The 23,057-nt window shown below is 44.8% G+C and overlaps 3 protein-coding genes across 4 annotated transcripts; 2 read left to right on the forward strand and 1 right to left on the reverse strand.

The window, feature by feature from the left end:
- Positions 1–1,034: 1,034 nt before the first annotated feature.
- Positions 1,035–5,688, reverse strand: TATDN3 (TatD DNase domain containing 3). The gene is given in 10 exon segments (XM_085054855.1): positions 1,035–1,212; positions 1,484–1,564; positions 2,334–2,446; positions 2,661–2,716; positions 3,101–3,210; positions 4,254–4,316; positions 5,018–5,102; positions 5,302–5,438; positions 5,441–5,497; positions 5,569–5,688. Coding segments are annotated over 10 exon segments (900 nt in total). The 5' UTR covers positions 5,623–5,688; the 3' UTR covers positions 1,035–1,068.
- On the forward strand, positions 5,621–14,905 carry NSL1 (NSL1 component of MIS12 kinetochore complex). The gene is made up of 6 exons (XM_085054854.1): positions 5,621–5,878; positions 6,066–6,150; positions 7,895–8,025; positions 10,310–10,364; positions 12,759–12,826; positions 13,396–14,905. The coding sequence occupies exons 1-6, from the start codon at positions 5,621–5,623 to the stop codon at positions 13,672–13,674; spliced, it is 876 nt and encodes a 291-aa protein (XP_084910980.1). The 3' UTR covers positions 13,675–14,905.
- Positions 14,906–18,343: 3,438 nt separating this feature from the next.
- Positions 18,344–22,813, forward strand: BATF3 (basic leucine zipper ATF-like transcription factor 3). Of its 2 annotated transcripts, none has more exons than XM_085054857.1 (3): positions 18,344–18,483; positions 19,690–19,794; positions 22,178–22,813. In XM_085054857.1, exons 1-3 carry the CDS (start codon positions 18,370–18,372, stop codon positions 22,361–22,363), a joined length of 405 nt encoding a protein of 134 aa, XP_084910983.1. In that variant the 5' UTR covers positions 18,344–18,369; the 3' UTR covers positions 22,364–22,813. The 2 variants fall into 2 exon arrangements, with proteins under 2 accessions (XP_084910983.1, XP_084910982.1); XM_085054856.1 differs by lacking the exon at positions 18,344–18,483 and adding an exon at positions 18,770–19,068.
- The last annotated feature ends 244 nt before the right edge of the window (positions 22,814–23,057 follow it).

The raw sequence follows: 23,057 nt of genomic DNA on the forward strand, positions 1-23,057 counted from the left end.
TTAAAACCTAATAAGCTACCTCTAGTCAAAAGGCAGACCAAGCTGTTCTGATAAAGAGAGCAAAAAAACCTCCTGACAATGTGTTTTTAAGAAACTGAGGAAGACAACGTGGAGGAAAACAAAACTTTAAGATGGGCATCACTTACATTGCAAGCTTTTGCCCCTTATCCCCCCCAAAGTGGTCAGGAACTAAGTATTTTTGTATTTTCTTCATTGACCTGGTAAAACTCCCTGTAGAGGGAGAAAACCTCCACTTCCTTAGTGGCCCTCAGAACACTTGGGTGTCATGTAAAACACACCTCATCCAATTGCTGGTTTATAATCAGCAAAGTTTTGATCAGTATTTCCCAGGCCCACATCCACACAGGTGTCATGAGGGAGCATAAGATTAAATTTTCAGGACAGTGACCAACACAGCAGAATCCAGAGACCACTTCCAAGATACCACAAAATCTAGCTTCTCTCCCTTTCACACCCCTTATCTCTTGACACCAAGCAGTGTGAAGATGAGTCCTTGAACTAAGACCAAACCCAGGCTTTTTTCTTTAAGCACAAGTCAAAAAATAAAATATTTTAAAAAATCAAATAAAATCCTTCTCAAAATAGCCAAGATTTCAGCAACTGTTAAATTACTTTATACAAAGGAAAAGGAGAGAAGAGCTGTAATTCTTCCCATCCAACTGTATTTTGAAGAGATGTTGCTTCTGCACTACTCAGAGTCAGCACAACATACAGAGTATGTCTATCCAGCTGGGTTCTTTAATAGCTCAGAAAGGGATGTGTAGTCTGCAAGTTGTAACAGGAGCTTTCTTATCATGGCTGGGTCCACAGCTTGTGGCTTTCAGTCAGCAGAAGTAAGGAATGAAGGGAACATTCAAGAGTTTAATATGGTGCACACCAAAGGCCTTTGAGAAATTCCCTATTTTCATCCTATCCAGCTATATAACACTGCTTGCTTCTTGAACTTTCCAGCAGCAAAACTCCACTTTAACACAAGATGCAAGTTGGTTTTATTAATTACACCACAAATAATACTTTCTGCAATATCATATATTTCAGTTTCTGACTCTATATCCGAAGGAAGTTCTGAAGTTTGGGGAATACTTTCAATGCATTCTGTGTAGTCACTTCTATAACTTCTGCAACTTGAATTCCTTTAATCTTGGCAATGTATTCAGCAGCAATGTAAATATTTTTTGGTTCATTTCTCACCTGCAAAACAAAGAAACCAACCAAGTTACAGATCTCCAGAGATCACAAGTGTTTCGGATTCAGGTACTTCCTAACACAACTTCAGCTACATTGTGGCAAGTGTGGCATAAAAATGACATGTATCCATTCTTCTAGGATTATGTTCCCTTTGTAGCCTCTTTCCTCTTGTATCCATGCTTACACTACTTCACTCCCCTGTGCCAGTAACAGACCTCCACAAGGTGGGGGTTTGGATACAAATACACAGAAGTCCCTCCTTCCCATCATTTACCTGTTTTTCAGGCCCCAGAGCAGGAGAGTCAGTTTCCAAGCACATATTTTCCAGAGGCAGCTGTTTCACAAGCTTCTGCTTCTTGAAGAAAATAAGACAGCTGTTAAATGCTTTATGCACTTCAACCTGTGGCGAAAAATCATGAAAGGAGGGTATCTTCCACATTTAAAGGCAACATCAAAAGACTTTGGTGACACTGTCTACATTTTATCAACCATTTCTGAAAGGAAACAACACCAGCAGCTGCTCAAGAAGCCCCTTCAAATTAGGATTCTCCTGGTTTCTAAATATCCGAAGTACTATTATCTCAACACTGAATTCATTGTTATTTATTAAATCATGCACTTATATGGCACAAAACACCGAATGTTTAGAATTGCCAGTGCAATTTTAATTTGCTGTTTTCCATGCATACAACATTTGTGTATCTTTTCCTAATCTCCATGTTTACTTCTCAACCCCAGCTTGCTTTCCTTCCTCCTAAGTTCCTAACCTTATCCCCCTTTATATCCATCCCTCATACTCCCTGCACTTGAATCAAGCCCTTTTCTCTCTTACATTTCCTGAGCTTAGCAGAAAAACCAGACCTATCACAGGAACTACTCCTTCTCTATACGTCATGTCCCTACTCTAAAATAGTACAGCAAGAGAGGCTTCCAAAGAAGTTCACGAGAAACCACAATAAAATGAGAAAAAAATCCCCCTTGTTTCTCAGGAATAGCTGAGCTGTTTCAGCCAAAATTCCTCCTCAGAAGTCCAGCTAAGCCTTAGGCAGACATTTAGCTAAAGTAAAAATGTGCAATGCACTGAGAAGGAGCAGACCCCAGCCAGAACTGGGACAAAACATTACCTGTTCACTCCTTATAATGGAAGGAGGAATGGAGAAGTAATATCCAGCTTTCACCCCTTCCATCGCTACAGATGGCTTCCCATCAAATGCATGGAGCAACACCTTGGTAGCACCTTGGAGAAGCAAAGCAAACGACATCATCAGCAGGGTTACAGCAGGGCTGTGATCTCAGCTTCCAATGGGACCTTGATCCCATACAGAATGAGCACAGAACCTCTGCTCTATTGCTCCTGAGTTAAACATACACAAAGTGATGTGAGGACATGGCACAACTGAAGGAATCCTGTTGCCAAAAGCCATGGCAGAGCAAATGCATTAGAAGTATACCTTGTTCCTTCAAGAGATTAATGGTTGGTCTTCCAGCTGAGCGGGAATGAACATTTCTGCACAGCAAGGAGAAGCCCAGCATTAGGAAATTTAGCCAAATACTATTTTTTTGCAAACACACACAAACTAACAGTATCTTGGGATGAAAATAATTAACCTATATTATACCTTTTACCAAGAAAAATACCCATATGTATGAATCATTTCAGCAACAGTGAAGATATAGCAATAACACAGCAAGGACACATGACTGTACAGAAGTGCAAACATAGAGAAAATTCCATAATTAAATCTCAAACTGGAGACTGACAGGACACTAATGCCAGTTTAATCCATTTAAGAAAAGTTATGTGGGCACTTAGTAGCCATAGATCCTGGGAAGTATTTTCACATGTTACTGAGATCTGGCAAATTCTCCCTCTAGTATAAACAAAACCTACAAAGGCAAATCCAGTCTCCTTGCCAACTCAATCTGCTTGATCAAAACCTGTCTTTGTTCTTCCTTCTGTTCATCAGTGCTGGCAAATCTGGGAGTGAAATCTAGTCCAACCTATGGTACAAGGAGAGAAGGGAGAAAGTTTTACAGACCCAACAGTTGACAAAACCACAATTAGACATACAAAGGTGTAAAATGCTTCAAAAACTGCAAAGCATTTCAAAATATGTATACTAGAGACTGCAATTAAAATGAGCTCAACTGTAGCTTAACTCAAGAAAAGAATCCATTCTCAACCATAAGCTTTTCAACTATGAAAGCATTTGTGGGCAGACAACTACTAACAAGGGTATTTAACATTTTAATCTGTAACTAGTTTTCAGTTTTCATAGTAATTGAATATTATGTTAGATTAAGTCTCAAATCTGCATCTCCAATACAAGTAAAATTTCTGACCTGGACCCATAGCTTTAGTCCAATCTCTAGCAAAAACTACCCTTTCATTCTATTTTTTAAAAATTGAAACACGTTCAGGCAAAATTTAAAGTTTGTTGAAGCAACCCCATTCACAGTTACACCAACCAAAGTCGTTCATATATAGTACAACAGGGCAAATTTAGCCACAAAGCTCTGCCAAAACCTGCTTTTTCTGCAGCCACTGCAGAACCAGACATAAGTTCTTCTGGTAGCAACACACAAATAGAGGCAGACTCCATCCTAAAGCCTGAATGCATTTATAAACAAATGTAAGACAGCAGACAACAGATGGATACAGACAGATGAAGGATTAAAAAAAAAAAAACTGTTCAAGTCAGTGTGGTGTACTGAAATCACAGCTTAGCCTAACTTTGTCAGAAAAGAAGGCAAGAAGGATCTGCCTTTGGGTATAACTCGAGACAGCATAAGTATGTAATCTTCCTACTACTCCACCAGCACAAATTCTATCTATTTTCTAACAATGATAATGAAGCAAAAGAGGGAATCAGGCAAATCTGTAAAGGAAAGCACATTAAGAGAACTACCAATCAGACTTAGTGCTTGTCCAGGCTGATGGCAATTCTTGTCACATACAGAAAAACAAGCATTCACTCAGTTTTTGGAATTCCAGTGACAGCTGTTGCTGGAGAGATTTAAACAAGTTACAGAATTCTACTCACTTCTCCAATCCCCACCAATTTGTCTTTGTAAAGTTCTATAAGAGGCAATGCAGCATCCAGATCCTGCAAGAACAAAAGATGCAACTGTCACTGCCCTTACAAGAGGAAAGGATTATGAACCCAGTGTTATGATTAAATTGGAATTTCCTTCACTGTTCTGAAATTCTGTGCTTTAGAACTTGGTATTACTGGAAGTTGTACAGTCGGATTTTAGAAACCGGAAGGATTTACCTTCTTTGTTTAATAACACTTTCATTACTTAGATATACAGATACATACAGATATATACATATATATATATATATATATATATATGTCAACTTTATTCTAAATACTCCCACTTCTAAAGTAACTTTTCACAGAAGCAGAAGAGGGAATTAAAACAAGGCCCGTAAATAGCCTGGGTAACATTAAATGGTTGCAGACAGCTCCCTCAGATTTTTGGGATAAGGCTGAACGGTTGCCTTCCAGTTCCCATGTTAACAAAGGGACATCTGCACACGCTGTTTGCTGTAAGCAAAGCACACTTGGGATTTTGAAACCATAGCACTGCAGCAATACAGCCAGATGACTGTAGTGAACAATTCTGCTTTAAGGACTAACATGGACAAATGGATGTGATAAGAGAGCCTGGGATTTGGTCCGCTGGGTCTCCTGCATTATGAGAAACCACTGGGCAGACCTGAAGCTAAATCAGGCAGATTCGGAGCATCCTGTCGTCTGTTCTGAAAAGTCCCAGCAGTGTTTTAGAGACCGTGCTTTACCTTCAAAGTAACACTGCGCTGCTCCTCTGGAGAAACCTCTTGAACGGGGTGAACTCCCAGGCATGGCAGGACAAACCCCGGGAATCTGGGCACGGAATGGATAGTGAGAGGTGAAAGACCACAGCGAACCCGAGTTTAACGCCAAGCGACCGCAGAGATCGCAGGTTTAAAGCCAAGAAGGGCCGGCCCGAGCGAGGAGCGCAGCGCATCCCCGTCAATCCCCAGGCGCCGCGGAGCCCGCGCCCGGGACACGAGTGGCGCCGGGATCCCCGCCGGCCTCGCACCTCTGCGACAGCTCCACCACGCTCCGGAACTCGCCCGCCTGCTCCGACACCACCACCAGCGCCGACACGGCCGCCTGCGGCACACAGAGACCCCCGGCCCGCTGAGACCGGCGGGGCCGCGGGGGAGCGGGGAGAGGCTCCCCTCAGGCCGGCCCCGCCTCACCTGCTCCGCCGCCCGCACCACGGCCGCCACGTCCTGCAAGAGACACGCACCGCCTCAGCGCCGGGCCGCGCCTCCCCCCGTGCCCCCGGCCCGCCGCGCCTCACCGGCTGGAAGCAGGGCGCTGCCAGGTGGCAGTGACAGTCCACCGGCCCCGCCATGCCGCGCCGGGCGGGAAGGCAGCGGGCGGCCGCGGGTTCCGCTTCCGGGCCGGCATTTTCCCCGCGGCCCGGGCGGAAAATGGCGGCGGCGCCTCCGCCGGGCCCGGAGGAGGCGGGCGGGGCGCGGCGGGACCCGCGGGTGCGCTGCTGCTCGCGGCGCGGGCTGGGCGCCGTGCTGGAGCTGTGCGCGCCCTTCGTGCGGGCCCTGGCGCACGGACAGCCCGGCGGGGCCGCCGCCGAGGCAGACGCGCTCTGGGTGAGCGGGGAGCGGGAACCGGGAGCGTCCTGCCGGCACGGAGCCCGGCGGGCCCGGCGGCAGCGCTCGGGTCAGGGGGCGGCTTGCCCCGGGCAGGGCGGTGGGGCGGGAGGGGTCCTGCCCGCGGGATGGAGGGATGGATGCATTAACGAATGGAAGGATTCTCAGCCTGTCCCGTGTCTTGCAGAACTTCGAGACAGCGGTGCGGGAGAATGTCACCATTAACGGGCAGCCCTGGGAGGAGGCCGCGGATGACTCCCTGCTGCAGAGCGGTAGGCGGCGGGTTCCCTTCCTTCCCTGCTGGGTGGGTTTGGTTTGGTTTAGTTTGGTTTGGTTTGGTGTTGCCCAGAGGTAAAAGGGGGCCTATTGAAAGGTATGTAAGGAAGTGAAAACTCACTTCCTTGATGTAAAGAAGTGAAAACTCACTCTTAGGATAACAGAGCATTGGAAAAGGCTGCCCAGAGAGCTTGTCTCCAGCCCTGGAAGCTTCCAATAACCAACTGGACAAAAGTGTTGTCATCAGCCTGGTTTGAAATGGGCATTGACCCCACTGGGAGCAAGAGGCTCTGGAGAGTCCCTCCTGCCTGAGTGTTGGCGCTGTGACCGAGATCTCTTCCTATCAGGAGACCCTAGGACGCTGTCTGTTGCTGCTATTTATTATACAAATTAAGTGTTGAAGAGTATTTCTATATAAAATAACATATTTATATAATAATGATAATAATAGTGGTGGAGATTCTTGGTGTCTGGTGTCCAAAGAAAATTGCAGTGTGGTTCATTCGCTCACCTGTGTTGGCATTTGGTGATCTTTGTCTGCAGCTTGATGCTTTTTACAGTTACACAAAGCTGAAAATACAGATACATGGACCTAACTCTATGGAGCTGTTGAACTGAAAACATGGAACTGTTTTTTGGACAGGAAGCTCTGTGCAAAGGTGGGCTCTGCGCAGTATGATCTGGTTGAAGATGTACCTGCTCATTGCAGGGGGCTTGGATTTAAGGACCTTTAAAGGCCCCTTCCAACCCAGAATATTCTCTGATTCTGTGAAGCTTCTGCAGTAGTAATTCTAGAATGCTAAAATTCCAGCTACTTTGGCTACAAGGTCAAAAATGCAGTGATCATGGGATGCAGAATGTGAAACAGAGACACTGTCATCTGCCCACAGCTGGCATAAAGCAGGTGTAAAGATTGTATTGTGCTTTTTAATTTGATACAGATTTACTCATATGTCCATGTCCAATCCAGTGTGAATCACCAAGAGAGTTAGTATTTTATGCCTTACATGTTTATGTTGACCAGTAGCTTAAGTCTTTCCTGTCAATACTTAAATGATGTCATAGTGATCCTAAAACAAACAACCAAAACAAACCCCCAAACTCTTAAAACCTAGATTTTTCCTGTTTTGCAGTCACTTGATTATGCACAGAGTGACCCAGAGAGGGTGCTCAAAATCCATTCTTTACCACTACATTGCAAACATTGCATGGCTTGCAAGCTGTACTCAACACACTAGTGGGAGCAGTGAATTTAAGTGTTAAATTGTTAATTTGTGATCTGTGTGATATAAAATCAGTTAGGCTTCAAATTACTGTTTGTACAGTTGGAGTTTCTTTAATGCTTGTAAATCACACAGATAAGCCATTTTTCTTGCTGCATCTTGCATTGCTTTGCTTCAGTTGTAAAACACATTACCTCAAAAGACAGTCATTGCCTTGTAAGGCATTCTTCATAGATTCAGAGTTCATAGGGAAATATATTTTTTATTTTTTCCCTGGATGGTCCTCTGCCTCCCCCTCCATCATTTACTTCAAAATAACTGGCCAACATCTAAGTTATGCTCCAAGTTCTATCCTGCCTTAGCAAGGAGATTCAAGACATACATTTATCTGTATGTTGATAATCATACGTGATTTTTTGATTTGAGATCTAAAGCTGCTTTTTCCTGATAACTTTGTGTCAAAAAAAAAAAAAAGTGTGAGAATTCCACAATAACTTTGTGTGTTTATTCCTTTCAGATTCCAACATTAAAATTCTCGAGGATCAGTTTGATGAACTAATAGTAGAGACAGCAACTAGGCGTAAACAGTGGCCTAAAAAGATCCTGGTGCATGTTATCCAAACCTTGAAAGCAGAGCAAGAGATGTTGGTGAGTAACCTAAGACTTCCAGAAAACCTCTGCATGCAGCAGCTGCTGACCATGTATGCCTTGAAGAAATTAATCATCCATCCAGTGCTGGCCTTTAATCTCCTTCCCATGGTTGCTTTTGATTCTTTATGATAAAGTGAAGTTGCTTTTTTTTTCATGAATTGGTTTTGCAGTAAACTAAGGGTTGCTACAAAGGCTGTGTATGCATTGGGTCTGTAGCACAAAGAAATCATGAGTGGTGACCCATGACTTACAAACCAGTAGGCACCTGTTTATCTTGTCACGTCCCAGTTCCTGAAGTCCTTGGCCAAAGGCTCGTTGAGGTAGTAACCATTAGACTACATGCAAATACATAGTATCAGGTGCAGTGTATGACTTAAAAAGAGGCTTCCTAAGCACTTTTTTAGAGCTACTAACTACATTGTCTACGTACTTTCAGTAAAGCATGAAAAAAAAGGCAGTGTGGATTAATGAATCAGTGCAGTCATTTCTGTGGGATTTTTGACACTCACTGTAAATTAATTACTGGTATGAAACAACATTCCTTGGTTGCTGAGTTTCTCCCCTGCAGTTACATTAGGCCTCCCTTTTGCTTAACTCCTGAGTAATTAGGATTCCTTTGGCAAAAAACAAGAGGCAAGAGCCTGAGGCAGAGTCAAACACTGGCACAAATTGCTTACTGAAACTGCAGTCTTCATTCTCTGAGAGATTCATGGAGATACTCAAAAATTGACTGGATGAGGCTCTGAGCAACCTGCTCTGGTTGGCCCTACTTTCAGGAGGGTGTTTAGAGGACCTTTCCAACTTCAGCTGTTCTATACTAAAGAAGACAGGGACTTTTGTAGAAAATTGTGGAAGAGCCTGCATTGCATTTCTGAGCACTAAAATTGGCAAATGTTAACTCTCTAGGTTAGCCAGGCAGAGATGATTTACAGTAAGGCAAAGTGCATGGGTACATATTTGTCTTACACCTGAGGTATTTCCTAACATATATTGCCTTTTGTGATCTCTCTGTTTTGTCAGTATATCACGTATGTAAAACAAACAAAATCAACTAAAATAAAATATGCTATTACCTAACACAAGGATTTAACAAGACCTTTTGATCTTTCTGCTACCTGAGTCCCACAGTGGATTAGTTATTTAGAATGCCCCTCATACTACCTTTTTTCTCTTGCTGATCTCTTCAAAGTTTACACCACCACAACTAGATGATTATTTTAATTAAAATTGTCTGCAAAAGTTTAGTTTATCCCTGTAAGAATATATAGAAATATATGTAAGAAATATAGAAAACTTAGTTTATCTCTGTAAATGAAGTGTATTTTTTTCTCTCTCAGCTACTTCTGCAAAGGTACCAATGGTTTCTTTGCTTTTGGTTGAGCATTTCCTGTGTACTTTCATGACCATAGCTAATCCTGTGATGGTTTGTGAGGCGTTAAGAGCAGCCATGGAGACATGATTTATCTGGAAAGAATCACTCATTTATTGTGGCGATCTCCCTGTAATTGCCAAAGCAAGAGATCATCCCATGTGTTTTCAGTCAATTTGTTCTGAAGAGTTTAAGTCTCATGCAAGCTATGTTTATTCTTCTGCTTGGAGCTGTTACTGCAAACTTGCTAAAATGTGTGAACTGTAAAAAAATTTCTCTGGCAGAACTACAGGGAGGAATAATTAGCTTTCCCCTACTTTCATTTGCTTGAAGGGTTGAGGGACAGCTCCTGAAGTGGAGAACACTAACTAAATACCAGTTGTATTAATTTATTATCTGTTTACTTCATGTCTCAGTTAGCTGATGTCACAAAACTCACAGTTTGTGAAGCCGAGTGTTCTTACTTCTGCATAAGTAATTGCAGGGCTAGAGTGTAGTTGTTTAAGTACTTTTCCTTAGCTTTTTGTCTTAATGTACCCTTTGTTGGAGTTCGTGGCTCTGTGAAAGCAAACTGGTTCTGTGAATGGCTTCTGAGAAGCTGGAGCAGCTCTTTTTCCTCACTCGTGCAGCAGGTGGCAGTGCTTCATCCAAAATGCCTCGATGTCAGTTCTCATGCTTTAATAATTACAATTCTGCAAACTAAAGCAGATTCTGGAGTTGTGTTTACAGTGAAAGTCGCTGTGTTAACCAGAATACTATTTTCAGTAACTATCTATAAACTATACCTCTAATACATTCTTGATCTAAATAACTCCATTGTTCTGACTGCTATATGTATATTAGATATCTATTAAACCAAGAGAGTATTCCACAATTTTTCTTTCTTTTTTTTTTTTTTTTTTGAACATGCAGAAGCTCTACCAGCCTGTGGTAAAACCAGCAGAGATAAGATCCCCACCTTCTCAAGGTAAGGATTTTGTGGGGAGGGCAGCTGTACTGAGGAAACACTGCCTCACTTACTGGCTAGCTGTAAATGTTTAAAAACGTTTCTTCCTGTAAGCTTGTTTAAAATTATTGGCTGTTTAAATAATTAACTAGAAGCTAGAAGTTTGTCATAAGTGAATGTATTGCTGCCTGAGTTTTACTGTGTCCATTTCTCTTGTTCTGAGTGCTGCCTGCAGTTAAGCACTGTACTTAAAGGCAAAAAGCTGGCCACTCTGCCTGTGTGTTTGAGAGAAATTGTCACAGAGCTACCCCTAGAAGGTTTCCTGACTTCTTTTCTTTACCAGTGTTGGAGGCCAGATGGGGAACTGGATGGATCACTGACATTATATTTTGTCTGTTCTTGTGTTCCTTTTACACGAGTACTAGAAATGCTTCAACCTCTCTTTCTAATCAGTCAGTTCCTTCAGGGAATTGAAAGCTGTTGGGTAGGACTCAGTGGTGGCAGTGTTGATTCTCCTAGCTTGCAAAAGGAGGACACGGATTTTATGATGTAAAGCTGGTGTAACAAGCAGTGCTGCTACAAGTTTGAGAAGCTGAGCTGAATCCTCGGTTCTGATCTGACCCTGCTGATCTGACTTCATTCTGAGCATCATTTCCTCTTTGTAAATGGGAGACATTGCTCCCAGCGGTGCCAGCCTGAGCAGGAAAGCAGCTAGGAGGAGCAATACAGTGTCACTTCATATCTGGGTTCCTTTTGGTTTCTTAGTGTCCAGATTCAGGCTTTTCTGATGGGACTCAACTGCTTTCAAGTTAGTAACAGCTTGCACTATGGTATTGTCTTTTTAGGTTTGGTAACAGTAAAGTTGTAGGAGTTTGTGCAGGATTTTAGTTTCATGTAGTCTTTGGGAAGTTTATGTATCCCAGTTTAGCAAGTACAGTGGCCAGAAACCAAAAATGTTTAGATTACTCAATACTTTTCATTTCCTTGTTTCATTTCCCTATGTTTTGGAAAGCCTTGAACACTGAGGAATATAATGCCATCTATGTCAAGCTGAACTCCTGCAGGCAAATTTCATTTAACTGTGTGTCAGTCTTCCTGTATAATAATCCAAATAATTATTTCTGCTCTACCTTAACTCCTTCCTTGCTATTTCATAAGGTCACCAGTCTTCTCATCCCAATACTCTACTGTTAGAATGCTTCATTATGGATATATCCTTCTTTTAGAGAATGCTCATCCATAGGGCTCTGCGATGTGTTTAAAGAGGCTGCTGTTGGACTGTTTATTCTTCCAAACTGAATGATGGTGCATTTTAGCATCCATGTTCACGTAGGGATCATATGTTCCTAAAGCAGGTGTGACCAGCACACTGGATGCGTGGACAGTTTAAAAAACACCATCTCTTGGTGGCTACCATGTTTTAGCAGGGAATCACTGTAACCCTGTGCTAGAATGCAGTGATTGTCTGACTTAAATTACCTTCAGCAGCACTAATAAGATTGACTTCAAAACAGAATGCTGTGTTTGACCCTGACAGGGTTTAGGGGTGTGTGCACCACCTGACACTGTCCTACTGCATGCACTGGTGAAACCCTACAGAAAAGTAATAGTAGTGGAGGTGAGGCTCCTTACTTCCCAGAAGCATGCTAGTCTGCTCATTTTAAGTGTTGTGGATGGTGGAGAACATGCAAAACATTTTCATAATAGCCTAGAGTTTAACTCCTGAATACAGGATTAAAGTATTGAGGATCTTGTCATATTGCTGCTGCAGTCAAATATATGCTGTATTCCCCCTGGTGTTCTGAAGCACCTGCTGCCTGCTTCAGTGTTCCTGAAAGCTGCTTGTGCTTTCTTTCCTTATTAGCACAGCAGAATTAATGCAGTTCATATTGTTTATGCTTGGTTCTTTTTGGTGTTAATGCTTTGGTAAAGCTGGAAGACAAAAAAAGTTGTCTTTAATGTAAAAGCCAACTTGTTGGAGATGCAGGATGATTTATTTCCTCTCCTTAAAATGGGTTTTCTTCATCTTACATTCTCCACAGTTCTGTTTATTCTCGTGTTTCGTGTGGTTTTTATTAAATGTGTTTGTTATGAGCTTAAACGTTTTGAAAACAAATCTTTTTGTGTAATTATTTTTTTACAGCTGTTCTTTTCTGTCAAATACTGGCTTTCTGTTTTCTAGGTAAGAACTTTGGGGCTTTCTGTAGTTGATACTGCTAGACTCTACTGCAGTTTGAGTGATAAAAAATAATACTAGTAAGATAAACCATGCCAGCTCTCATCCTCAGCGTTAGAGTGAAAGGGATGTGCTGCAGGCTTACATTTTGTACAGGGATTTTACTTGTTTTCTGTTTGATTTCTGATGAAAAGGAGTTATGTTTCAGAAGCTGATTTGGGCTCTGTGTTTGTCTCTAGATGCTTGCATTGCACATCTGAAGCAGGTGACAGAAGTGGCATCCAAACAGATCGGTGAAGCAATGCAGGTGAGACCTCTGGGTGCTCCAAAATATGTTTTTATGTTCTTGGTCTGGTAATATGTCACAAAACAGGAGTTGTAACTCATCTTCCTTAGGGTTTGGTAGAAGAAAGTCTGTGTGTATACTTTGAAGCAGGTAAAACATTGTGTTTGTAAAGCATTCCCCCTCACATGGTGGTAAGGAAGATTACTCTGTGGCTGTAGGAAATACTGTTACAAAGATTTTTGAACCTGCAGCATCTGAAAAATAGAACATATTTTGAAGACCTGTACAACCTCATCTGGAGTATGACATTTATTACTTCATTACCTGCTTAGGCATCAGCTGTGGTGTTCCTATGATACTTCTTCAGCTTAGAGATGTCATGAGGGAGCACTTCAGCTTGGCATACTCTTGGCATGGCTTCTGAGTGCAGTCACCTCTCTACTGGGTCCCCAACCCTCACCCACCATCCTGAGCATCATCTCTGCAGACACTGAAGCTTTTGTGCCTGTCAGAATCTGATGAGCATAACGCATTCCTTGTAACCATTACTTTCCCCATGTAACTTGAGATCCTTGGGTTTGTTTTTGCAGGCTATTCCAGCACTCATAGAAAAAGCAGAAGGTTTCTCCCAAGCATTAACTTGGCAACCAACCTTGGAACTCTGCAAGCTGCGGCAAGAAGTCTTTTCTGGTTGCAAGGCGAAGGAGGAAAACAATGCCCAAGATTTAGTACCAGCAGGAGAAGTCACACCAAAAGAAACTGTTACCAGTAAAAATCCTTATGTTTTGCTAAAAAAAAGAAAAGCTGCAGCTTCCCCCGAAAGAAGGCGCTACCCAGTGCGACGGAGGAAGATTACTCTCAGCGCATGAATTTCTCAATTTCAGCATTCAAAAAGGAATCTCAGTTGTACTTTTGTTCCATGTGTTCCATCTTTTTCCTCAGAACTCGCCTCCCCTCAGTGCTATACATGGGAACTTCTTTAATTATTCTTTGATCCTTTTATATATTTCTATTTTTACTGTCATACTGTTGGTATATGAAAGCCTACACATACCAGTGACATCCAATATCCAGCAAGTGTATTTGCCATTTAACTCATTTTTTGCTCTTATATTGCAGTTTTTAGCTTGAGTCCTTGTGCTTGTCAGAGTTTGTGGGCATGCTTTATGTATGTGGGCAGTCTTTTAGGAAACCACTAACTGCTCATTTACATTCAGCATATTTCTAAAGAGGTTGGAGCATGTCTGGTTTCCCAGTGCACCTTCATTAATTACTGAGGCAGGTGGCTTTTATTTTAATAAATTAATTGACGCTGCAGCTTATTGAAAACACCAGATTTGATGCAATGTTAAAATTTTAGGAAAATCCATGCACAAATGTGACATTGGTCCCTGCTGTTCTACCTTTCCTGAATGTAGGTCATCTATGCTTATTTATAGTCATGGTTGTTGAAACTTGGATTTTTAGTAATTGTATGTATTTACTTGCAGTGTGCTCTTCTGAACAGGAATTCAACCATCAACATCTTAGGGTCTGATATTTCATTTAATGTAATCAAATTATGCAGCCCAGGGGTTTCCTGGACAATATTTCTACACATGACAGGATCTTGACTTGGGCTGTGTTTGCATCTGTGTTGTTTGACTAAACTTTAAAGATCAGTACAGGCTACCAGTCAATGGTATTCACTTGAGCTAGCTTAACTTTTGTTTTCTTTACTCATTAGTACCTAGAGGATTGCACAGTAGTACTAAATTGAGCATTGTGCCTTAATCATTTATAACTTTTTCTAGTTTATGTTGCAAGTGCCTGCAGTAAATACTCATGTCTAGTATTTAATGTATTTCTTACACAGTAAATGGAGGGGGTTTTAGAAGCTTTATTAATGACATGTTTGGTGCTAAGAAGATAGGTCCAACCTAATGTCTAGGAGACTGAAAATTCTCAAGAAAACAGATTTTAGCATCATTTATTTTGTAACAGTGAGCATCTGTACTGAGACTTTGTGTCTGTAATAATTTGTAAATATTTTTCCTGTCCTTGTATATACAAATGTGTGTTTTTATATGAAGTAAATTAAATCAATTAAGGAAGATCAAAGCTTCAGATAACATTTTCAGTTCTAATCCTGGAATAGATGGTGGCTGAGCAGTGAGCATACTTCAGAAGACATCTGTGTTAAATTCTGGCTTGAGTAACTAAAGTAGTTCCATTTACTGCCTTTGAACTCACAACTGTTATTAATCTCAGGGCTACAAAGCTTCTCGTGTAAGAGAGGACAGGATGTGAGAGGGACTGGAGCTGCAGAGCTGTGGAACGTGTGGCTAAGGCAGCTTCTCACACAGCCACTTGCTATTTTGAGTGCTTGTGCTCTGTGCGGCATTGAAAATCCCCGCTACGGCTTTCTTCACAGATCCTGAGTGTTGCTAGGCTAAGGTGAGCCCTGCAAGATTTTGCATTGCTACTATCACAGTATTTGGACATTTCCTCTGTTAGTAGGAAGATGCTCTGCAAATGATGGACAAGTACAGAAAATAGATAGGAATAGGTGAATCTCCTTGAAGAAGTCCCATCAAAAATGGCTGGGGTAGGACAAATGGCAAAAGAAATAAGAAGGGAAAGCACTGTGATTTAAGACTTAATAAATAAACTAATGATTCACACTACAGTGCTTGTTTCTATTTAGGGACTGAGGGATAGCTGACCTGTACAGGATTTGTAGTAAGTGGGAATGGATGCCCCGAGCTAGAGCAGTTGGTCTTTGTTCCATGGCTCTTGTTTCAACTGCAGCTGGGTGGAAAAAGAAAAATGCATCTGGAAATGCTGGGCAAATGGATTGTGTAAAGAAAAAGATAAAGCAATCAGGATTCCAAGAGCAGCTTATAAACTAGGAATTTAAAAACCTCCGATGGTTTCTTTTGGCCATCGGCACTGGAAGATGTCAGAGGACCTCCCTTTAAATGCAAGTTCTGTGATGAGCTAAACTCAACACTTGAATGTTCAGCAGTTTTTCAAATGGTTATTAAAAATTACTACAGCCAGTGATGCTTGCAACTAGCTGGTCTTCCTATTGGCAGAAATATACACAACACTTCATTTTTTCCCATTCCAGTAGCCTTTTGTCCTTTAGTTAACTTTTCATAGGAATTGGCAGTGTTGTGCAAGACATGTCTAATCAGGCTTCTACTGAAATGTCACAACAGCCAAACTTCTTATTTTTAACTTGGGGCGAATTGGTATTGCATCAAGAAATGTCTGGTAGTTTTTCTTTATATAGCCTTTGAATTTTGTAAGACAGCTCAATGGTGATGGATGCTTGGGTTCATTTACAAATGGAGTTTGAATTTCTTGGTTTTCAGGGACAAGACGGAACATATCGCTGTTTGTTAGTGTGTCCTGTCTGCAAAGTGCTTATTGCTCATGAGGCTGGGCCATCCCCAGCCAAGAAAAACTTGCAAATTGGAGCAGCATCCACACAGGCTTTTGCTGTGTGTATTTTCTCAACAAAGGGGATTATAAACGGTAAAGGGAAGCTCCTCTTGCAGAAATCTTCCCATGGACTCTGACATCTGTTTGGAAGCCTGAGTGCTCTGAGACCCAGTTCTGACACGTGCCGTTCTCCAGAAGAGCTGTGCTGTACTAAGCTGTGATCAGAGACTACAGGCTGCATGTGTGTAGGCTGCTTCAGTGCAGACAGAAATCACTGATAAACTGCCATTATAAAATGTAAGCTTAGCTGACTAGGCTGCTTTCTGGGCTGGTTTTCTCTCCTGCACAGAAATGCTCTGCCTTTACTGCTTCACTACCTGGAATTACTGTGTAGGCATTTCTAAAGATTTACCAGAGATAGCTTTAATACTAAGTAGAAACTTGTTCCCACAAGCAAATTTTGACTTGTCATTTCCTTTGTCATTTGTTCTAACAAGAACACTGTATTCAGGCTCAAGGGGACTGTCCCCTGGCTTGTTCCATGCTTGTGTTATCCTGGAAATCTTATTCTGCAGCTGCTGGGAATTATTCAGTGGCATAGACATTCATTCAGGACTAATATATTCTTGGTGAGCTGCTCATGATTTGCTGCTGTCAGGTAGCTTGTGCAGGTGCCATTCATGGCAGCACTGCTCCTGGAGCACGGAGTTCACAGTCCCTCTGTAGAAGGGGACTTTCCCACAGATCACTCTAGAGGGCTGTTGAGGTGTTTTATCCACATGGTTCATAGGGTTTATTGCAAGAGAGCATACCTGTTCCCTGAGCTTATGAAAATACTGGCTTCTAGTCTTGTTAATTTCAACTGGGTTTAAGCTACAAAGGCAGCACAAGCCCTGTGCTCTCTTTTTAAAGCAGCTGTCCCAACCAAGTCTCTGCTCTTGCCCACACATTTACTGCTCTCCTTTAACTGCACAAGGTGTAGTTAATGCAAGATAAGGTTGTTTCAAAGGAGCAGTTGTGAGCAATTCACCCTGCAATAACTCTCTGCCTGGTGGCCAGGGCTGCTTTCCAGGAGATGCTGGCTTGGATCCCCTCAGCTGGATAATGGCACTGAACCCATACCTTCTGCTGCCTCCACGAGCAGCCCTTGGTGAACATAAGATGAAAGAGGAAGGGAGAAAGAAGCAGGACTGCTTTTAAAGAAACCAGGGAATGCCCTCTGAGATGCTTGGGAGACCCAGTGCAGCCAGGGGATGCAGGTGAGGTCAGGGTATATTGGTGAAGGTGTGCATCCAAGTTGTGGTCCCCGTGGCTTTTAGGTTGGGAACACTCACAGGGACTCAGTGCTCCAGGGTCAGAGGAGCTCTGATAAAGTACAAAAAACAAATGCATGGACAGCCTGGAAGGTGCAGACACAAGCTGCCTTGTGGTGGAGCAGCTGGGAAGAAGTGCTTTGAACCAAGGAAGTCATGTTCAGGTCTTTCAGTCATGGTCCCAGAGCATATCAGGAAACCTGTGGCAGAGCACAGACTTCAGTTTGACTCTTGGACTCCCAGGGAGCATGGTTCCCTCACCTTTAGCATGAACTGTTAGCCACATCTTCCTGGAAGGGACAGCCTATATTTACTCAGTTTGCCAACTCTTTAACTTCATCTAAGCTGGATGACTCAAGCTGCTGAGGAAACCAGAAAAATAGGGAAGTGTCTGATTTATTGAGATACCTGGGGCTTTATGACTGACTGCTCTGCAGTTTGGGGGCATGTACGCTCCTTGCATGGTCATGTGTTCACCTCTGTGTGTTGAGCACAGCCAGGAAAGTACATGAGTTACAAATCCTGCAGTAGAGCAAGGATGTTGAAGTAGCTGTCAGTACAAACACAGTATTCAGAGCATACGGCCAAGGTAACTGTGCAATCAAAATGCAGGGAAGGTGTTCCGAGGGGTAAAAGAAACAGTGTTCAGTCTATTAAAATACACTCGACAGAATAGTGGAACAGAAAGATTTTTGTCTGCAGCATCTGTGTTTTCAGTAGTTCTTGTCTGGCTTTGCCTTTACAAGAAGTCTGTCGCATTTCCTTATTATTTAAAGGAACAGGGTAAGTAACGAAAGTGAAAATGGCTTTATCCCAGCACGGATGCCATGTCCTCACACCCATGACCCCGGGCTGAGCTGGCTGTCCCCTGTGTGGAGCTGCCGCCGCTTCAGAGAGCCGATGTCTCAGGAGCGCGGCGGGCAGGAGCGGCCGGAGGTGAGCGGAGAGAGACACAGGTGACACGGCCAGTTCCCGGGGGCTGCCTGGGGAGGAGAGACACTGCGGGGAGTTTATTTCTGCAGGCGAAAGAGCGAGTGTGGCCTCCCCGAGGGGCGTAGAGCCCAGGCGGCCCCCGGAGCTGGGGCTCCCCGGGGGGATTTTCCGGCAGCTCCTGCCCGGCAGCGCCGTGCCCCGGGCTTTCCCCCGGCTGCCGGCGGCTGACTGGAGCCGGCGGTCCCGGGGGGCGGGCACGGCGGGGAAGCACTGCGGGCCGGGGCGGCCGGGTGGTCCCGGGCTGCCGCTGGCCGGGCGCGGTCCGGCGGGCGCCATGTGACAGCCATGTGGGCGGCAGCTCCGCCCCGGCACCTGGCAGCGGCACCCCCGGCCCGGGGCGGTGCGTCCCCTGCCCCGGCCCGCCCCGGCCCGCCCTGCCCTTCTGCTGCCTGCCCTGCGCTCCCTTGCACTCGCAGCCCCCGCGGGCCGGGGGAGCCCTGCGGGCTCGGCGGTGCCGGGATGTCGTGCGCCGTCCCGGCGGGAGCCAGCGCGCTGCCCCGGGGCGCGGCGGCTGAGGGCAGCCAGCAGGTACGGAGCGGCCGGGGGGCTGCGGGCGGGCACATGGGGCTGGGGCATCCGGGCAGCGCCGTGCCGGGGGTGTTCGCTGCCCCCGGGCATGGGTTCTTCTCTTCCCGGGAGGCAGCCGCCGTGCGGGCTCTTCCAGGTGGGAGAGCGGGCGAAGCCCCGGCGGTCGCGGAGAGCTGCCGGGGCATGGCGCGGTCCGCGGATTCTCCCCAGCCGCAGGCAGCCGGGAAGGAGCAGGGCTTTGCTCCGCGCTGCTCGCACCTCCGCCGCGCCGGCCGCGCTGGGGCGAGGCGGGTGTAAAGTGCTGCCCGCCGGGCAGGGCGGGAGCGCCGGTCCGCCCCGCAGGTACCCAGCTTCTCCCGTCGGCGGTAGCGCCGCTGCCCGCGGGGCTCTGCGGCATCCCCCGGGCAGCCTGTCGGCATCCACCCCTCCGCCTCGGGTCCGCCTCTGAAGTGAGGCAGGGGGATGCGTTGCCCTTTGCAGGGACCGTGAGGTCTCGGGGAGGCTGGGGATCAGCGCTGTGAAATTGGAAGTGTTTGTTCTCAGAAAGTTACGCGCCCGACTTCGGGCACCTCTGTGTGCATCTTGCAAACCAGCGAGGTGTTTCTGGCTCCTGTCTTCCAGAGTAATGAAGAAGATGACAGGAAGGTACGGAGGAGAGAAAAAAATCGAGTTGCTGCCCAGAGGAGCCGGAAGAAGCAAACTCAGAAAGCAGATAAACTTCACGAGGTGAATGGGTACTTGGTGTTTCACAGGCATGACTTGGGTACCAAGCACGGGACTTTACGATAAACAGGAATTCTTAAGCAGGTGTGGGCCTGTCTTCACACTAATCCTGCTCAGAGAGTTGTGGGTGAGATGCACAGAAAGGCGTGCTGTAGGATGCCTGGTCAGGAACTCCCAGACACTGATGCTGCTGTTGGACAGTGCAGCTGTACCTTCAGGGATGCTGCCATGAAGGGAGAGACATAGCCCTGCCCTTGCCTCATCCTCCCTCTTTTGCTCTTCCTGTGACCACCCAAAGAATGGGATCACAGGGCTCCTTTGGGCTAAACCAAAACAATTTTCTTCTGTATTAATTTTAAACTTGTCACATTTGCTATGGCAGTGGATGAATTCTTGCTGTCTTACAAGGTAGAAGGTGATGGAGGAGGAAGGGACCATGCAATGGCAATGTTGGCTTAAATCAGTTCTAAAATTGTGGTGTCAGCACTGCCACCCAGCAATGGGGTCCCCAGAAAGACCCAGTTGAAAAGGGTTCTTAGGAAGTTAAGAATGTGCAAGTGTGAGAGCTTGCCTTGGCTAGCTGTTACATTTGCATGCTTTGATAAGTTACAGTGGGTGTTTAAAAACAAATAAAATGAAAGTAACTGATTCTTCCAGAAGCTCTTAATATCTCAATGTGATGTGATGTTACCGCACAAAACAACGCTCTTCTTGTAGCCAGGTAAGTGTCAGCTTTTGGGGTAAGTGTCAGTTTTGCTGCTGCCATTGTGGCAGTTGCTCAGCTCTGAAGGTTCATCACAGGCTTTTTTCTTTCTCACTGTAGAAGGATCTGCCAACAGTTAGCAGAGACTAACAGGGACAATGTGGGGAGTTTTGGGCTTGGTTTTTCCCAGATCTCCTCTGAGTCAGCGCCTGAGAAAGCCAGGTGCAGGGTACTTCTGAGAAGGGGTAACCCCTGGCTTTTGTGGAATCATTTCTGGGCCCTGTGCCATCCTGCAGCCTCTCTGTTGTTCCTCCTGAACTTGAGGATCATCCTTGTGCTGGGAATCTTCATTCTGAGTCACACAGGTTTTGCTGGGTGTACGCAGATCTGGTTGAACAGACATTTGTTCTTAGCAAGAACAATTTGAGAGTCTCACCCCTGAAAATGGGACAGAGCAATGGTAGAATAATGCTCATTCCAGAAGCCAAGACCATGGGGGTTTGGGACAAGAAGAGATGAGCAGAATGAGAATCAGGGTTGGACAACTTGGCTGGAGTTTGGCTACAATACTGTTAGGAGGACTGTGCCTATTTTGTTTTGTGAGTGAGAGGTAGTGGAAGGGTGTGAGGGAGGGCAAGGAATCCAACGTTCTGCAGTGAAGGGGAGCAGAGGCAATGCCAGGTTGCCCAGAAGAACATTGCATGAGAGGCTATCCCTGCTGCCTGAGAAACAAGCCTTTTACAGCATGTGTAGGCTTTGAAGTTTGCTCTGAAGCTTTCCCAGGGAGGTGAGATTGAGTGGGTGGATGTTGAGCTTGGGGCCAGCAGTGAGACATCTGCAGATTTTCAGTGGGCTGGCTTTGAACCTCTAGCTCTCTTTTCTTTGGGATGAGAAAGCTTAGAAGCTGAGACACTTGAGACACACAATTATCAAAAAATGTGGCACAGGAATCTTGCATCCATCGCAGATACATGCTACAGAGCAACTCAAAACTCCCCTGCAGTTACCAGCAGCCTATTTATTGCCAGAGAAGCCTTAGCTCAAAAGCAGCCAGGTCAGGGATAGCCAAGGCAGTGGTCTGGCTTTTGGTGATGAAATGAGGCTGGCAACACCTGGCATGATGCTTCCCTCCGGAGTTCTTGGGCTTCTGAGCAGGTGGCTGCAAGCTCTGGCGAGCCTGGAGGAGAGCACTGGACCCATTGTGCCTGCTTGGATAAATGGCTTTTCCCTGCACTGCCCTGGGGCAGGGGCTGTCTTTCTCTCACCAGCAGTGCCAGGCACCAGGTTTTCCCAGCACCTCTCGGCTCTCAGTGCTTTCATTTTCTCTGATCTCACAGTGCAGAGTTCATTTTGGCCCTTCCACCTAGCCCAGGGTGGAAGCAGCCACCATGGGGACACAGCCATCCATGCCTGCAGCCCTGGGCTCATGGGTGACTTCTGAGGGCCAGCAGCACCTCCTGGTCTTCAGGGCCGTGAAAAGAATTGCAGTGTGGTCAGGGCACAGGTCATAAAGCACTTGCCCTGTTTCAGCACCCAGGCTGCATCTGTCTTTCCTTGGCACTTGGTAAGTTGTAGTAAGAAACCACACTGTTCTTTCTACAGTTATGTGAATGAACTCAATGTGGAAGCACTGAAAGGAATGTTTTGACTATAAGTTGTTTTTTTTCCTTCATCTCCTTTCAGGAGTATGAGTCTCTTGAGCAAGAAAATACCTCCCTGAAAAGAGAAATTGGAAAGCTAACAGATGAAATGAAACACTTGAGTGAAGTGTTGAAGGATCATGAAAAGATCTGTCCTCTATTGCACTGCACCATGAACTTTGTGACCATACCAAGGCCTGATCCACTTGCCAGCTGTCTACCAAGATGAGTGCTGTCCTCAATCACCTCTAAATGTGATGTGTGAAAGTGCTATTAACAGGAAGTTTGAAGAACTGCCTGCTTAGGGTGCAAGTCTTCCATTGAAGAGGGCTGGACTTGACCATGCAGCTCTTCTCCATGTTGAAGTGTTATAGCATTCTGAATCTCAGGAAAACACCAGTATGGAAAAAAAACCAAACAATTTGAACAGCAGCTTCTTACTTGGTAGACTCTTCAAGCCATGGTTTTGCCTTTGAAAATGTCAGAGTGCCGTGCAGCCCACTATTGAGCGATGGAATGTAGACAGGGAAAAGTACTGACCTCGGATTGGGATGCCTTTCTCCCACACGTCCACTGCCAGTAACCCTTTGTCACTTGTCACCCATGTATGTCATGATCTGGCTGCTGGGTTTTATCTCTCTAAACAGGTTTGGTTAATAAAAGTGATGTCTCATCTTTATTATGTTCTCCACCTTCTTCAATAATCAATGTCTTTATAGCAAAGCCAAAGTCTAATGCTGATCTTCCCGTCAGTTATTATCTTATTTACTTATCGCCTCTTCATTGGTTTCTCTTTTCAAGTATGTGTAACAAAAGAGTTTCTTAGTCTTTAATATTCCAAATCATCAGCCCTGTTAGCATCAGCTCTTGGAGTGTTTTATATCTTAAAATACAGCTTGGCCAGTTTCTGATGATGATTGTCT

The sequence above is a fragment of the Lichenostomus cassidix genome, chromosome 3 (assembly GCF_008360975.1).
Source record: "Lichenostomus cassidix isolate B80296 chromosome 3, HeHo_3.0, whole genome shotgun sequence".
In the NCBI taxonomy this organism is placed as follows: domain Eukaryota; kingdom Metazoa; phylum Chordata; class Aves; order Passeriformes; family Meliphagidae; genus Lichenostomus; species Lichenostomus cassidix.

Bases quoted from the DNA above. Each gene is read 5' to 3' on its own strand.
- NSL1 (XM_085054854.1), top strand. From the start codon at position 5,621: ATGCCGCGCCGGGCGGGAAGGCAGCGGGCGGCCGCGGGTTCCGCTTCC. The intron at 6,151-7,894 runs GTAGGCGGCGGG...TATTCCTTTCAG, and splicing joins TGACTCCCTGCTGCAGAGCG to ATTCCAACATTAAAATTCTC. The intron at 8,026-10,309 runs GTGAGTAACCTA...TTGAACATGCAG, and splicing joins AAGCAGAGCAAGAGATGTTG to AAGCTCTACCAGCCTGTGGT.
- BATF3 (XM_085054856.1), top strand. From the start codon at position 18,826: ATGTGGGCGGCAGCTCCGCCCCGGCACCTGGCAGCGGCACCCCCGGCC. The intron at 19,069-19,689 runs GTACGGAGCGGC...CCTGTCTTCCAG, and splicing joins CGGCTGAGGGCAGCCAGCAG to AGTAATGAAGAAGATGACAG. The intron at 19,795-22,177 runs GTGAATGGGTAC...ATCTCCTTTCAG, and splicing joins AAGCAGATAAACTTCACGAG to GAGTATGAGTCTCTTGAGCA.